Below are 15126 nucleotides of genomic sequence, written 5' to 3'. Positions count from 1 at the left end.
GACTGTTCTCTATTTCACTTTTCTTTCAAGATGATCTTTCTGGTGGCAATCACTTCTGCAAGAAGGACTAGTGAACTAAAGGCCGTCATAATTGATCCACTCTATACAGTATTTCATTGGGACATAGTGGTGTTTATGTCCACAGTCTAATTACTGGGCTGAGTTGAGCCCTGCGTCCAAAAGGACTGTTCTGTTGCTTTCAATGGAGTAGGCTCCTGGACATCAAGCTCTAGAGTCAGCTCCTTCCTTCAAGCTGCTGCATCCTCTTAAAAAATCTTCAAACTCCAAATATGTAATCCAGTGTTAATCCTGTCAGCTGCTGCTCTCCACTTTACGTCAAATTAATTTGTCTATAACTTGATTCCTTTATTTGCCACCAACCAGCCAGGCTTTCACGACAACTACTTCCTGCAACCTCCCACCCCATGAAATTCTACCTTCAATTCCTGATATTTCTGGGTCCATTCTTGTCTTCTGCATCTGTACTGCACTATTATCGGCACTTGGGTGACGATGCTTCCTGTTGGAGGTTGTCCCATTAAAGTCTATGCACTTTGCTGACTACAGCAATAAATCTATGTACTATTGACGCACACATACTTTTTCCAGGATATGTTTGCTGTAAAGTTCAATTGTCCAGGCTTTAATATATTGAGTGATTTAGACCTGTCTCCTCTAAATAGTTTAGAGACAGTTAATATGTTTATTCTATTTTTCACATCAGTCCTACTTATTTTTTTTCTATATTTCACCCTGTGTTTCCTTTATCAAGGAAGGACGAAAAGCAGAAGAATCATGAAATCCACTAGGGTCCTTGTCATGCAAACCTAATTTACCAATGAAGCTCTTAGATACTATTATGATGGATGCTATAGAAAATTCATAGATCGGTAGATAGAAAATACGGTTGTCAAAACTGACCATTTTATTGTTACCATTCAGATGGCTGCAATTAAGGAAAAGAATGAAAGCATTGAAAGAGTCTCCTCCTTGACTGCCCAGCTAGAATCAACCAAAGAGATGCTCCGTAAAGTAGTTGAAGATCTGACAGCCAAGAAGATAAATCTGGAGGCTTCTGAGAGAACCGTGTCTGACTTGACAGCCTGCCTGCAAGAGAAGGAGAGAGCCATTGAAATTACCAATGAGGAAATCAAGAAGCTCCGGTCACGGGTAGATAGTAAGTTGCAGGAACTCCAGCACTTAAAGAATGAAGGGGACTACTTACAAAATGTGCAGTCGGAGCGTGAGACACTGAAACTGCAGGTGATGGAAAAGGAAAGAGTTATTGAGATCTTTCAAAAGCAAATTGATACCATGACCCAGATTGTGGGCCAGCATGGCCGAACTGCTGGTGCAATGGAGGTGGAGAAATCTCAGCTTGTGAAAGAAATCAGTGACAGGAAACTGGAAGTACAAGAACTTAAGGTCTGTACATTTCACCGTGTTTACGTCTCTGCAAGACAGTATGTTCGTTCTATTTTAAAATCCATATGTCGATATGTTCACTGTGTGTTTTCAAGCAGGTCAGAAAATGGGCCTAGGAATCTATAAACATTTAGAAGACCTATCATGGCTGGGAAGATTATCATTATGTTATCATTATTATTTTGATCAGTTTGTATGAAAAAATAAATATTTCTAGGTCTGAAGTTAACACATTATGGGTGAAATCCTGGCCCCACTGAAGTCAATGGGAGTTTTGCCATTGAGTTCAGCGGGGCCAGGATTTCACTCTGTGGCCATGAGTCAGAGTAGTAACTAAACTGGACTAATTATTCAAAAATGTGCACCTGAGTTGCACACGTAAAAGCATACTTTTGCATATACCAAAGGGATAATTGCCTGAACAAATGCAAATTTAACAATGTGTGCAATTACCCAATTATGCACAACCAAATGTGTGTCTGTGTGAATAGCTTAGCCTCTTATTTTTATAATCTATAGGCCAATTCATCTGCTCCATCATTTTACCAAAGAACAAACAAGGACTAGAAGGAGGTGGCAAAAGAGTGTTCTTCATCACAAAATTACCACTGTGGATCCCCACTGTCAGAATAGTGCTCCAGCCATTGTGTGTCCCACTCTAAGGCAGTTGAGCAGCAGGTGGTGGTGTGAATGCATTGATCTGCAGACCTAAACATTTTGAACTGTGGTTATAAAAAGCCAGCCTACCATTTTCAGCTTCTTTTCTAATGGTGATAGAAGTCATAGAACCATTGCTTCATTGCTCTCGATTACACAGTGAATTAGTTTTAGAATAACAGTGGATGTTAGTATAAGAATTAGCCATTATAACTGATGTTAATTGTTACTATAACAACAGTAGTGTTAGATCCAGAACTAGTTTGTTCTTTCATAGACAGATTCAGAGAAGTGTTTAGGCTTCAAAGGTTGATGACAACGAGAAGTGCATGACAGACCAACCTGTGAGGCACCCCTTACCATACAGGCTTCACCACCCCCACCACCTCAGGCAAGAGGCGAGTGGGAGAAGTAGACAAACGTTTAGGAAGAAATTTTGTCCACTCAGCACTCAATCTTGAAGGCCTTGGAGATGTCAGATCTGAAGGTGTCAGACCACACCTTCAACAAAACAGAAAGAATCGTATTGTTACTGAGTAGTGGTAATTATGAGTGTTCAGTTACAGAAGGAGAAGCACTCTCAACCTTTGTGGCACTCTTCATTGAGACTGATTAAACATTCCTCATCTAGAGCATACCCTTTAGACCAGACATCTTCTTTAAAGAAGAGGCATTCTAAGCTAGCCATATCCACGTGCTGACAAGACTCCTTAGAAAAGGAAAGGTTGGTTCTTAGAGCTTACTCAATTCCAAGAGGTTCAGATTTGTTGGTTCATATAGAAATAATTTGATCAGTTCAGCACTGGAGGAACATTTGAGCCCTCTCCAATGATCTCCATTGGTTCTGGTCTGATGTCAGTTCAGCACCCAGAGTTTTGTGTGCAGGCTAAGGAGATTTGCAGTGCATCATCAGATCCAGAGCTGACTCCCTGGTTCTATTACAAGCATGGTTCTAAGTTTCTTGGGCTGAATCCACTAGAGACTTTGCAAGTGCTGTATCTGACCCTAAACTTAGCAGGGCTCTCACTTCAGAGACTCATATACGGAAGTCTCCCACCTCATGTACAGCAGCCTTCAAAGCCGAAGGACCTTATTACTAAAATATTCTGATCTACCTCTTCATCAGCTCCGTCTTCTCTCAGTGCTGGTTTAGTATGAAGCCATCCTTGCCTCCTTGTACTTTTGCTGTTGTGTGATGTGTATGGGGTGCCACAGCTGAGCTGTGGCCCCTACAACCTTTGGAGCATGTGACTTTTCTGGTTTCAAGTACCATTTTACCCTGGATCTTCTCATGGTCACCTCATGTAGATGGTATACTGAGCACCTTCCCAAAGGCTCAACCTAGTTTCCATCAACTTGGTAAGAAATCATTTCAAATCCCAGTTCATTCACAGGTGAACAGGTGCAAATCAGTCTTTTTAAAAATCTTGTGAGTAACTATAGAAATCAAAACACAAAACATCTGTGAGTTAGAGATCTTATAAACTGATTTAGCCACTAGCTGAACTCTGATAGTGCTTAAGACCAAAGCACCTTTTGTTAAAAACAGTAATCACTTGGGTTAGGAGAGATAGATATATATGCTGAAATAATCTGTTTATGCATTTATCCCCCCATTTTTAAGAATGTGTCTTTTCCATTCTAGTTTTCATCTTTGCACCAAGTTATTTCATGACAAAAATCAGATTTCAAATAATCCTGTTGTGTATGTGTCTTAATTGTTAATTAATAGATTTATTATAATTTATTTATTTACATAAATAGATTGTGATGGACAAGAAAGAAGACAGAATCCGTGAAATGGAGGCCAGATTGAGTGAGCTGGAGCTGGAAAAAGTTAAACTGATAAATACCTGCACTGAGAGACTCTGTGCAGTAAAGGATATGAAACTGGAAAGAGACCAACTAATGAATGAGCTGAAAGCCAGTCGCACTGAGCTCGCCGGCCTCGCAGGTAGGGAGCCTCAGATCAGATATCTCCTAAATCAGGCTGATGTTAAAAATAGAAGAGCTGCCTGCTCAATCCAAATATGGCTACTAGTAAAGTCAAGTAAGAGGTTCCCAGATAGAGTACACTGATGGTCAGACTGCCTCAGAGCGATAATTCATGATTTGGATTTCTAGTATACAGTGAAGATGGTGTAATCTAGAGGCATAACTCCCAGGGCCTTGTGCAAAAATACTTAGCACAGCCTGACCTTCGGTGGGGCCCAGAATAAAAACCCTAGTAGGTCACAGAATATAAACTTCACCAAGAGCCTTCCTTCTTCCCCAGGTATTATACAGGGAAGTAGATGGTGCAATGTTCCATAATTTAAATAAACTGATCTGGCAAATCCTATTAACTGTTTATTATCAAACTGTAGTGAAATATGTTTTAATTTGTTTTGTTATGGGCATTCTGTAAAATCTTGTATCTTAACCTATCAGAAAGAGGACATTAGCAAATGCATTCCTTAAATACTGTGCATGAAAGGAGATCAAGATGCCAGGGACATACAGTATGTGATATTGGCAGAAAGCGTCTGAGCCCTATCACTGCCAATAATAGCCTGCTCAGAAACTCATAACTACAAGGTGAGGTTGTACAAGTGTATTTCCTTTCACCACAGTCTCCAGAACTCAAGGAAGTCACCCATTAAGGCAACCAGACCAACCACAGTTCACATGCTGTACTATGCAGACATTATACCAGCCACACACATTCACAGATTCCCCCATTCATTTTCAGCATAGACACACCCACAATACAGATGCCCAGCTCCCCACAGTCATGCTCCAATGCACAACCTTAACTCTGACCTCAGCAAGATTAGTAGATGATAACCATATACATACTTTTACTTGGAAAGTCTGTCCTCAGATTTTGTGAAAGGTAATAACAGTTAAAGTGTGTGAGGGCATGGGGGGGGGGTCTGAAATGGAGGGTCCAGAGCTGGAGGGGGCACACTGTTTGGGAGCCAGAGCTGTGCTGGTAGGGAGAGGGAGTTGGGTGGGGATCATAGCATTGTGCAGGACGATTGGGGGACTTTGAGGTGGTCAGAGCTGTCTGAGGGAGGCATTTGAGTTGGAGCTGTGCCAAAGAGATTTCAAGGTGGGATTGTGTGGCGAGGGGGTGCTTATAGCTTTGTCAGGACATAGAGCAGGTTGGAGTTCTGAAAAAGAGCCTGAGAGAATGGGCACAGGTCAAATATTTTATCTCACTAGTAGCTATGCCACACCAGGTAGCAATGGGCAGTCTGATCCCTGAGCAGCGCACAATTAAGAAGTATAGCTTTACTGTCACGTTGTAGAATGGTAGCTTTAGAGAACAGTTAGGAAATGCATCTCATTTTGTTCCAGGGAAACACTGCCTTTTGATGACATTGTAGCAATGCAATGGAATATGACGTGTTTTAATTTGTTAGCAAATTTAATTTGTTTTTTTCTATGTTAGTTACATAAATATAATATTCCTTTTAAGGGATTAAACAGTACATCTGTATAACCTTTTAGTAACAGGTGGATGATTTTATGAATCACTTTACACTTTCATTCAATTCAATGTGCTTACATTGAACAGAGGAATATGAAAAATTAAAGAGGAATTATCGAGACAAAAGTGAAGAGATGGAAGGTATCACAAGCAAACTCAGAAAGCAATTGAAATCTGCCCAAGCTGAACTGGAACAAACCAGAGCCACTTTAAAGACTATGGAAGGTTCCGACGGCCATGGTAACTTTGGAAGTTGATTTTTTTATGTCATATTTGTTTGTCTTTTTAACAAGTGGAATTTGTAAATATATTTATTCCTTCAGTAGTTGTTATTAGTGGTAATTCAAATATTTTATAAAAGGAATAAAAAAACAGTGACATATGCAGACACCTTGTTGTTTTATGGTTTACTAGGAATCAGATTAAGCCAGGAAATTTGGAATTGAATTTCCTCAGAGTATGAGGTGGTTTATATTAAATTTTCCAGGTTAGGTTCTTCTGTTTATACTGATATCACAGTCACCATCTAGGCAAAACTCCCATTGGCTCTAATGGGAAGTTTGCTCACATAAGGACTGCAGGATCCCAACCCTCAGTCTGTTTTTAGTGTATTATTGACAATTGATTTCCAAATAAGAACACAGAAAGCATCATGCCTGATCCATTTTGTTCATAAAGGACTAATCAGTTGGGAACCTTGTCTTTTACAGCTATGAAAGTTGCAATGGGAATGCAGAAGCAAATCACAGCCAAGAGAGGACAGATAGATGCATTGCAGAGCAAGATTAAATTCTTGGAGGAGGCAATGACAAATGCAACTAAGGTCACAAGAGCTCCAAGTAAAAGTATTTAACTATATTTAGATAAATAGTTTCAAGTAGAGATTGAGGGTTCGTCCAAGAGAGACCAAAGGGAGTATTAGCTAGCATAACTTACACCTTCATCTGGCTTCCTCCAGTTGAATGTTACATCAATTAGTCTCTCTCCTGACTTAAATTCCCTCAGACTTAGGGCCTAATTTTCATATACACTTAGGGCATGGCTACACTGGTAACTTCAAAGCGCTGTTGCGGGAGCGCTTCTGCGGCAGCGCTTTGAAGTGCGAGTGTGGTCGCCCGCGAGCGCTGGGAGAGAGTTCTCCCAGTGCTCCTGGTCATCCACCTCCACGAGGGGATTAGCTCCCAGCGCTGGGAGCCTGTTTACACTAACGCTTTAAAGCGCTCTGACTCTGTGTGTGATTTTTCACACCCCTGAGCCAGCAAGTTAGAGCGCTACAAAATGTAAGTGTAGCCAAGCCCTAAGTCACTTTACACTGCTCTAGTGATGTAAAGGAGCCCTAAACTGGGTGTAAATATAATTTACTGCCAGCTCAGATGAAAGTGACCTTAGTGTAAATGAGAATCAGGCCCTTAATTACTTACAAACTCATTTAGACTCACGCCCTCTTACCAACCAACTCCCCTTTCTTGCACATCCTTCTGAATCTGGCCCTCAGTGCTTCCCCTCAGTTTTACCTCTCAGTTTTGTTTGCTGCTGGATTTGAGATACTATTTCCTAACTGAAAAATCCATCCAGAGGTGATTTTGGTTCATTCTGCTCAATAGCAGGAAACGATTATATTTATTAGCTAACATATCCTGATTGACAAAAATTGTCAAAAATAACTTATTTTCATATTTTCTGTAAACATTATTGTTCATACTATCATGCCACAGTGGGTGCTTGCTTTGGAGGAGAGATTAGCAGAAATCTTAATTCAGATTCTCAGCAGTTCAAGTTTTGGTGGATACTGCTTGTCAGTTTCTTAACAAAGAAGGTCTGTCTAGTGGATTCCAAGACAGATAAATGGTTTAGTTACCAGTAGAGTTGACTGGATTGTCACCTACATGTGTTCACAGCAATTCATCCTCCTCTGCTAGCTTTGGATCTAGTCACTTGCATGGAGTATGACAGTTGTTTCTTTGATATTGGGCAATGGAAGAGCTTATAAAAGTGTGGAGCATGAGTATGCTCATATACTCTCAAAGCTTCAAATTTCAGATTTGAAATGGTTCAAGGCTCTGTGAGGTGACAGCCTAACTCTATAACTCTACACTTTTAATTGTGAAAATTCCTGTTTCTGCTTAGTATGATAGCTGAGCTTCTGGAAAGGTTCACTGAAAATTTTTAAAAGAATATAAACTACTTCAAGTCATAAAGCTCATAGACAACAGCTGTGTATGATGTTAGCAATCCTAAACTGTTATCTCATATTCACTTTGGTCTTTATCTCTACAAATGCAGGAGAAGCATTATCTGAAAGAAGAGAAAAATAAACTAAGCCAAGAACTGAGTTGTATTGCAACAGAAAACAACAAGATGACTGGAGAGCTGGAGATCCTAAGGTCACAAGATCGACGTCTGAAAGAAAAAATTGCTAACATGGAGGCAGCTCTTGATAAGGTAGCTCTTAGTTCAGTCACATTTTTCATTCCCCAAACTTTTCTGTACTATTTCCTGTGAAGAGAAGGGACCTTAAGAGAGGACATCTGTTAAAACCTTGACCTGGACCTCACATTAATACATTTCTGGTTTCTTTAACAGAAGCCTTAATTTAGCCCCAGCGCTTGGGAGATACAAGTTGCACCTCCTTGAGCCAGAAGGGAAGAATTCACCCCTAGGGAAGGGCAGGTGTTGCTTGCACTGCTACCTGCCACTGGGTGTTCTGTGGTCGGGACTCTGTAGGAGCCCTGCCAGAGAGACACTGAATCTGTATGTGCCTGGTAGTCACCCTGGCCAGTATTGCCCATTTATGGAGGCTGCAGGCCTCCCAGTGCAGGGAGGATTGTAAGCACCATGTGCTGTTGCAGTTGTTGTCTGGTTGAGCTGATCATGGCAGATCCTGCCCCCTGGGTCTAGGCAGCACTCCAGGTGAGGACCCAAAGAGCCATGTAAAACTAACTGTTGTTAGAGGGGGAGCTGGTAGTGACGCCAAACTTAAAATGGCCTAACACTTCCCATGATAACATGGTTTTCTGCTGCTTACAACTTTGCCATACTTTAACCATTCAGGCTGAAAGTTTCCATGCTGGGTTTTGCCTCAGGCTGAAGCTTTCAGGAGAGTTTCAGCGAGAACCGTCCATCCCTTTCTGAAAAAGATATTGTGGAAAAATAATGTGCTTTTCTTTTTTTACAACCATTTCATGGAGGAGCTCAAGTGCCCCCATTCTGTAGAGCAAGGGGGTTGCCTTGGGGCCCCAGATGTGCCTTTTCCTATCCCTGTGAAAAACACCCAAACTTCACCAAGCTATAAACTTTTGAAAAAAATCTCCATTTGCATATCTTCAGTCTAGACTTGTTAGAGTTTCGCAGCTAAATTCCATCTGCACTGGCCATGCTTAACCCCTCACAGCTCCTATGTGCCATCCCCACAGAGCAAACTCCATCTTGGGACTGCATGGGCCACCAGGGGACACTGGGCACAGGAACTCAGAGAAGGGGGACTCTCCCTCGTGTGCCACAACGTCCGCCTCCCCCCAGGCATACAGGCAGCATACGAGAGGAATGTGCTTGACTCATATACAGAGGGGAAGAGAGCTAGTCCTGGTGGGGTGCGGAGAAGGAGTAGATTAGAGCTAGGAGCCTGTGGGGTGGACAGAGACTGGTTGGGCAAGGAGACTGAGACAAGGTAGCTGTTGGGGTGACTGGGATGAGAAGCCGAGGGAGGGACACTCAGCCTGCGAGAGGGGGGAAGACAGATCAGATGCGGAGCCGGCACCACAGGCATCCTTAATTCTGGCCTTTTCCTAAGGTTGAGTGCTTGACTCTGCAACCTTAATCATGTTGTTAGCACAGCTTTGTTGTGTGTAACAGGACATACAGGAATAATACAGCCAACTAACAAAGGCATAGGCAAAATGAAGGCTGGTGCTGTCTGAAAGTGAGTGGGTGAAAACTAACTGTAAAAATACAGTCAGAGCCCATTTAAAGCCGTGGGTAAAGATCATAACAGATAGTGCCTATCTTACCTGCCCTGGAGAGCCTCCGCTGTGTAGACATCATTAAATGTAATTGATCAACCTGCTGCTCATAAATTATTTCTGAGTTGAATGTTGAAATGGAAACTACTGTGCAAACAAGAGACAGCTAATTATGTGTATGAACACTGTATTGACCATGCTTCAGTGAGCATAGAGAGTCAACTGCCTTTTTGTCATGTGACAATGGTAAAGAATGACAGAAACTCCGTTTCTTCTAACACTGAACAAGGAACTTTATTAGAATTATGAAAACACCCTCCTTAAAATGTCCCTGTCTCTCTCTGCCTCACTGTAGAGCTTGGGCTCAGAAACTTCCCCAGCTCCTGTTGCTTAGTTTCCTGCTACAGAAATAAAGAACAAGAATACGTATTATCATATCTGCATATATCACATTTTTCCACTATATAACAAGTTGTATTATTTAACAGAGTTTAGATTCCAGACGAGTCACCAACTTCACCCCCTCATCCATTTTAAAGCCTTGAAGAGGCTTTGCCCAGTTAATACGCTTGGATTAACAAATCCCATAGGTGTTCAGGATTCTTTCCAATAGGAATATCTCCTTTCCTTAAGGTTGTTATGTGGGTATCATTGCTACTAGGGTCATATGGCAATTCAGCTGCCCTTTGGAAGTTCTGCAGGGCTGGCATCTGGTCTTATATTTCTAGAAAGCACTTACCACACTGCTGGCACTATACAAATAAAATGTCTCTTTGTAGGGCCCCTTGTTCTTATTAGAGAGAAAGGATTAAAAACATTTAATAGAAAACAAAGAAAAGGTTAATTAAATCTCATTCTCTCTTGCAGGCATCTATGCAATTTGCAGAATGTCAGTGCATAATCCAGTGTCAGGAGCAAGAAGCTATGCGCTTCAAACTACAACACACTTTGGATGTAAAAGTAAGTTCTTTATAGCTAATATGTGGACTGAAAAGTGTAGGCATTTACTCTTGGTTCTAGTTTTAATACTACCCTCCTTTTACTTCAGCATATGCCCAAGGGTTCTCATCTGTTACCCTTAACTCAGGTTCAGTATCACCCCTGCACAAGTGGTGCCTCTGATATCACTTACTTGTAAAATACTATTCCATGTGAGTAAGGGTATCAGGGTATGATTTAAAATGAATTAAAGTTATAATGAGAATGCGTTGGCACCATGCTTCTGTGACAAGTACTAAGACTTCTGTGATACTCCTGAAATTTTCTGGCAGTTTCAGGTGAATTAGAATTTGAGAGTTTTATTGAATTATATATGAAAATGAATAATGCACCAAGAACAGTAATAAGTTATTTAACTTGACATTAAAATTTGGGACACTTTTGTTTTGTAGTGGCTCCTATAGCAGGATGGCCATCTACTAAGCACCCCGTCTTGGTCATGGGTCACTTTACAGGCACACTGATCCCTTTAGCCCCATTTGTAGGACCTGTAAGAACCGCACACAACTTTCACATGGATGTCACCACCCTTTGCCTGTGGCTGGCTTAATAATAGGATAATTCTTTTCTAGGATAACATCACCCCTGCCTGGGGCTGATTTAATAGCAGAAACAATTCCTTACTGTATTATCACCCCTGCCTAGAGCCACTTCAATAACAGAAATAGTTCTCAACCATTGCTGGGTCCCAAAATAAAGCCCATCACCACATCAGAGTCCATACTAAGCTCTGGTGTCTTCTCTCATAGCCAGAGCTCTTATTCTGTCCTAGCTTGTTCTCACAGCCCATCCTCCCAGCTCTTCCTAGCTGGGGCTAAGCCTTCCAGCTCTTGCCTTTAGGCCCAGACTCCATCCATGTTTCTCCACAGAAGCTGCCTGGTCCCTGGGCTGCTGTCTGTCACAGCTCCCTTGGTCTCAGGGCCTTCCCCACATGAGGTCTTTGCACACTCTGCAGTTTCTCTTCACTATGCTATGCTCCCACCACTGCAGCCTCCTGGTGCTCTTTATAGGACAATCACCCTGTTCTCTTTCATGTGTGACTCTTTCTATAATCAGGCCTTGCTCACCCCAACCTTTAAGGGGTGAGCCACCCTGTGGCAGCTCCCAAGAATCATTATCCCTGAGTGGTTCCCAGATAGAAAACAGTTGTAACCACCACAGCAATACATGGAATTCTGAGCACAAAGCAAACTGCTGGAAGTGTGTGTGACTAATGGTTTAAAAGGGTTAACTTGTGTGTACCTTGTAAAGTAGATTATAGGACTACACTGGGGATCATATTTTATAGCATCAAACTGCCTGCTGCCATTCAGGATTCCTTGCAGTCAGTATGATCCTATTGTTTTTTATTCTGCATAGGAACCCCAGTCATGGACCAGCCAAGATTTTCAGAAGTGACTATAGATTTTGGGTGCCTCCATTTTTGTGTTCCCAACCTGAGACAACCCTAAAGGGGTCTCAGTTGAGGCACTCAAAGTCATTATTCACTTTTGAGAATCTTGGACCAAGGCCCCATTGTGCTACACACTGTAAAAAACACATAACAAAGATGGTCCCTGTCCAAAAGTCTTTAGTCTGTACACCATTTTGTCTGCTTACACCTGACTACTGTTCTTCGGCAGGAACTGCAGGGCCCAGGATATACATCAGGTTCTACTTCTGGAAAGCCACGCCACATATCATTGCCACTTACTCATCCCCACTCTAATGTACCATCTTCCCAAGCCTCTCCAGGCTTCATTCCTCACGTGAGTATCTGCTCTAGACTGTGAAGTCAGCATGACGCAGAGCAGTTCCGAAGTTCAAAAACAGATGTCCAGTTGGGGTTTTTCAAAAGGATTCTTACCTACCAGGATTAATTCATTTCCTATAACTTCTCATATTATGGACTTACTTCTTTTCTTTTTATTTAGCTAAAACTGTCTTAGCAGTTGGAGAATGAAAATTAGCTTTTCAAAACAAATTTCCTTACCTGTGTCGCTAATAACACTTTAAAATATTGAAACAAAGACTACACTGAAATACATTTTACTTTTCACCATTTATGATGTGCGTTTTCTGAAACTCACTCAGCATAGACAGTGAGAAAAGACTAGTCAGATTTCCAGTTTCCAGCCAATTTCCTTTTCTGGTTCTCATGTACTAGTACAATCCTGCAATGTTTGGGTTACAGATTCTGCAGGAGAATGTTTTAAAAGTTCCTTCCCATACTGCCTTCTCTGATTTTTTTCCCTTTTAGTTTATGACAGCTTTTGTATTAATATTAGATTATGTAACCTTCCTCCCTTCTTTTTAAATACACCTAAATTATAGATTTAACTGAAGTCTTATTCAGAAAATAATTCTTCATTATTTTCTCTATAGTTTTTATATGATTCTCCATATAGGACATGACCCAGCTCCCACCAAAGTAAATGGGAGTCTCCATTACCTTTGGTAGCAATTGGATCAAGCCCATGATCATTAACACACAACAGAGTGTGGGTGCGTCAGTCACTATGCACACACCTTATTTTTTATCAGTAAATATGTACTGTGGGACCAATTCTGTCCTCACACAGATCCACTGATCTCAGTAGGAATTGCACCTAATTAAGGCCCCATCAGCCCTCTGCATGTGCTCATGGCATGCCCCCTCCATGCCCCTACAGGCTCCACATGTAGGGAGGGGTACAGGGCCAAAAGTTGCAGACTGTCCCCACCAATCCCATGGGGAAATATAAGATACTGCAGATAAAATCTATAGTAATTTTTTCTTCTTTACTCTTTGTGTTTTGGAAATTCACATTTCCTATAGAGACAGCTGTGGCTCGGGGGAGTCCCAAATAGCAGAGCTCCTGCAGGAGCTACACTAGTGTCCACAGATTTATGGGAGTGGGTAGCAGGCAGCAGTGCTGTGGAAAGGGCCATGTGCACAGCCTTTCTCTTCCCTTGTGTGAGAATAACCTGCCTAGAGAGTGTGGCCAGGTGAAGACAGAACTGGACCTTGTATATTTACAGTATGTTTAGCTTTATCTTCGCTGGCTCCAGTGTAAAACAAATGCTGACATTTAACTTGAGAATACTAATGCACCATTGAGAGAACTTTAGTAACTCCAGTGCAAAAGGTTTTTATTGCTTTCTCAGGGCATGTCTACACTACAGAATAAGGTCGAATTTATAGAAGTCGGTTTTTTTGAAATCGGTTTTATATATTCAAGTGTGTGTGTCCCCATAGAAAATGCTCTAAGTGCATTAAGTGTATTAACTCGGCGGAGTGCTTCCACAGTACCGAGGCAAGCGTCGACTTCCGGAGTGTTGCACTGTGGGTAGCTATCCCACAGTTCCCGCAGTCTCCGCTGCCCATTGGAATTCTGGGTTGAGATCCCAATGCCTGATGGGGCTAAAACATTGTCACGGGTGGTTCTGGGTACATATCGTCAGGCCCCCTTTCCCTCCCTCCCTCCGTGAAAGCAAGGGCAGACAATCGTTTCGCGCCTTTTTTCCTGAGTTACCTGTGCAGACGCCATACCACGGCAAGCATGTAGCCCGCTCAGGTAACCATCACCCTATGTCTCCTGGGTGCTGGCAGACGCGGTACTGCATTGCTACGCAGTAGCAGCAACCCATTGCCTTCTGGCAGCAGACGGTGCAATATGACTGGTAGCCATCATCGTCATGTCCGAGGTGCCCCTGGCCACGTCGGCCAGGAGTGCTTGGGCAGACATGGGCGCAGGGACTAAATTTGGAGTGACTTGACCAGGTCATTCTCTTTAGTCCTGCAGTCAGTCCTATTGAACTGTCTTATGGTGAGCAGGCAGGTGATACGGATTGCTAGCAGTCGTACTGTACCATCTTCTGCCAAGCAGCCATGAGATGTGGATGGCATCAGTCCTTCTGCACCATCTGCTGCCAGCCAAAGATGTAAAAGATAGATGGAGTGGATCAAAACAAGAAATAGACCAGATTTGTTTTGTACTCATTTGCTTCCCCCCGACTCCCCCATCTAGGGGACTCATTCCTCTAGGTCACACTGCAGTCACTCACAGAGAAGGTGCAGTGAGGTAAATCTAGCCATGTATCAATCAGAGGCCAGGCTAACCTCCTTGTTCCAATAAGAACAATAACTTAGGTGCACCATTTCTTATTGGAACCCTCCGTGAAGTCCTGCCTGAAATACTCCTTGATGTAAAGCCATCCCCTTTGTTGATTTTAGCTCCCTGAAGCCAACCCAGTAAGCCATGTCGTCAGTCGCCCCTCCCTCCGTCAGAGCAACGGCAGACAATCGTTCCGCGCCTTTTTTCTGTGCGGACGCCATACCAAGGCAAGCATGGAGGCCGCTCAGCTCACTTTGGCAATTAGGAGCACATTAAACACCACATGCATTATCCAGCAGTATATGCAGCACCAGAACCTGGCAAAGCGATACCGGGCGAGGAGGCGACATCAGCGCGGTCACGTGAGTGATCAGGACATGGACACAGATTTCTCTGAAAGCATGGGCCCTGCCAGTGCATGCATCATGGTGCTAATGGGGCAGGTTCATGCTGTGGAACGCCGATTCTGGGCTCGGGAAACAAGCACAGACTGGTGGGACCGCATAGTGTTGCAGGTCTGGGACGATTCCCAGTG

The 15126-nt window shown here is 42.6% G+C and overlaps 1 protein-coding gene across 3 annotated transcripts in view; it reads left to right on the top strand.

Moving 5' to 3' along the window:
* CCDC158 (coiled-coil domain containing 158) overlaps nt 1-15126 on the top strand; it is a 62824-nt gene that overhangs the window by 29164 nt on the left and 18534 nt on the right. For all 3 annotated transcript variants that reach the window (XM_048847221.2, XM_048847222.2, XM_048847220.2), the window contains 7 exons: nt 943-1425; nt 3847-4036; nt 5645-5797; nt 6268-6380; nt 7841-7999; nt 10384-10476; nt 12138-12263. In XM_048847221.2, coding sequence (XP_048703178.1) covers nt 943-1425; nt 3847-4036; nt 5645-5797; nt 6268-6380; nt 7841-7999; nt 10384-10476; nt 12138-12263 — 1317 coding nt within the window. The remainder of the gene's footprint in view (nt 1-942; nt 1426-3846; nt 4037-5644; nt 5798-6267; nt 6381-7840; nt 8000-10383; nt 10477-12137; nt 12264-15126) is intronic.

This window comes from Caretta caretta, chromosome 4, assembly GCF_965140235.1.
Source record: "Caretta caretta isolate rCarCar2 chromosome 4, rCarCar1.hap1, whole genome shotgun sequence".
NCBI classification, from domain to species: Eukaryota; Metazoa; Chordata; order Testudines; family Cheloniidae; genus Caretta; species Caretta caretta.
This window is presented reverse-complemented; position numbering and strand designations above follow the sequence as displayed.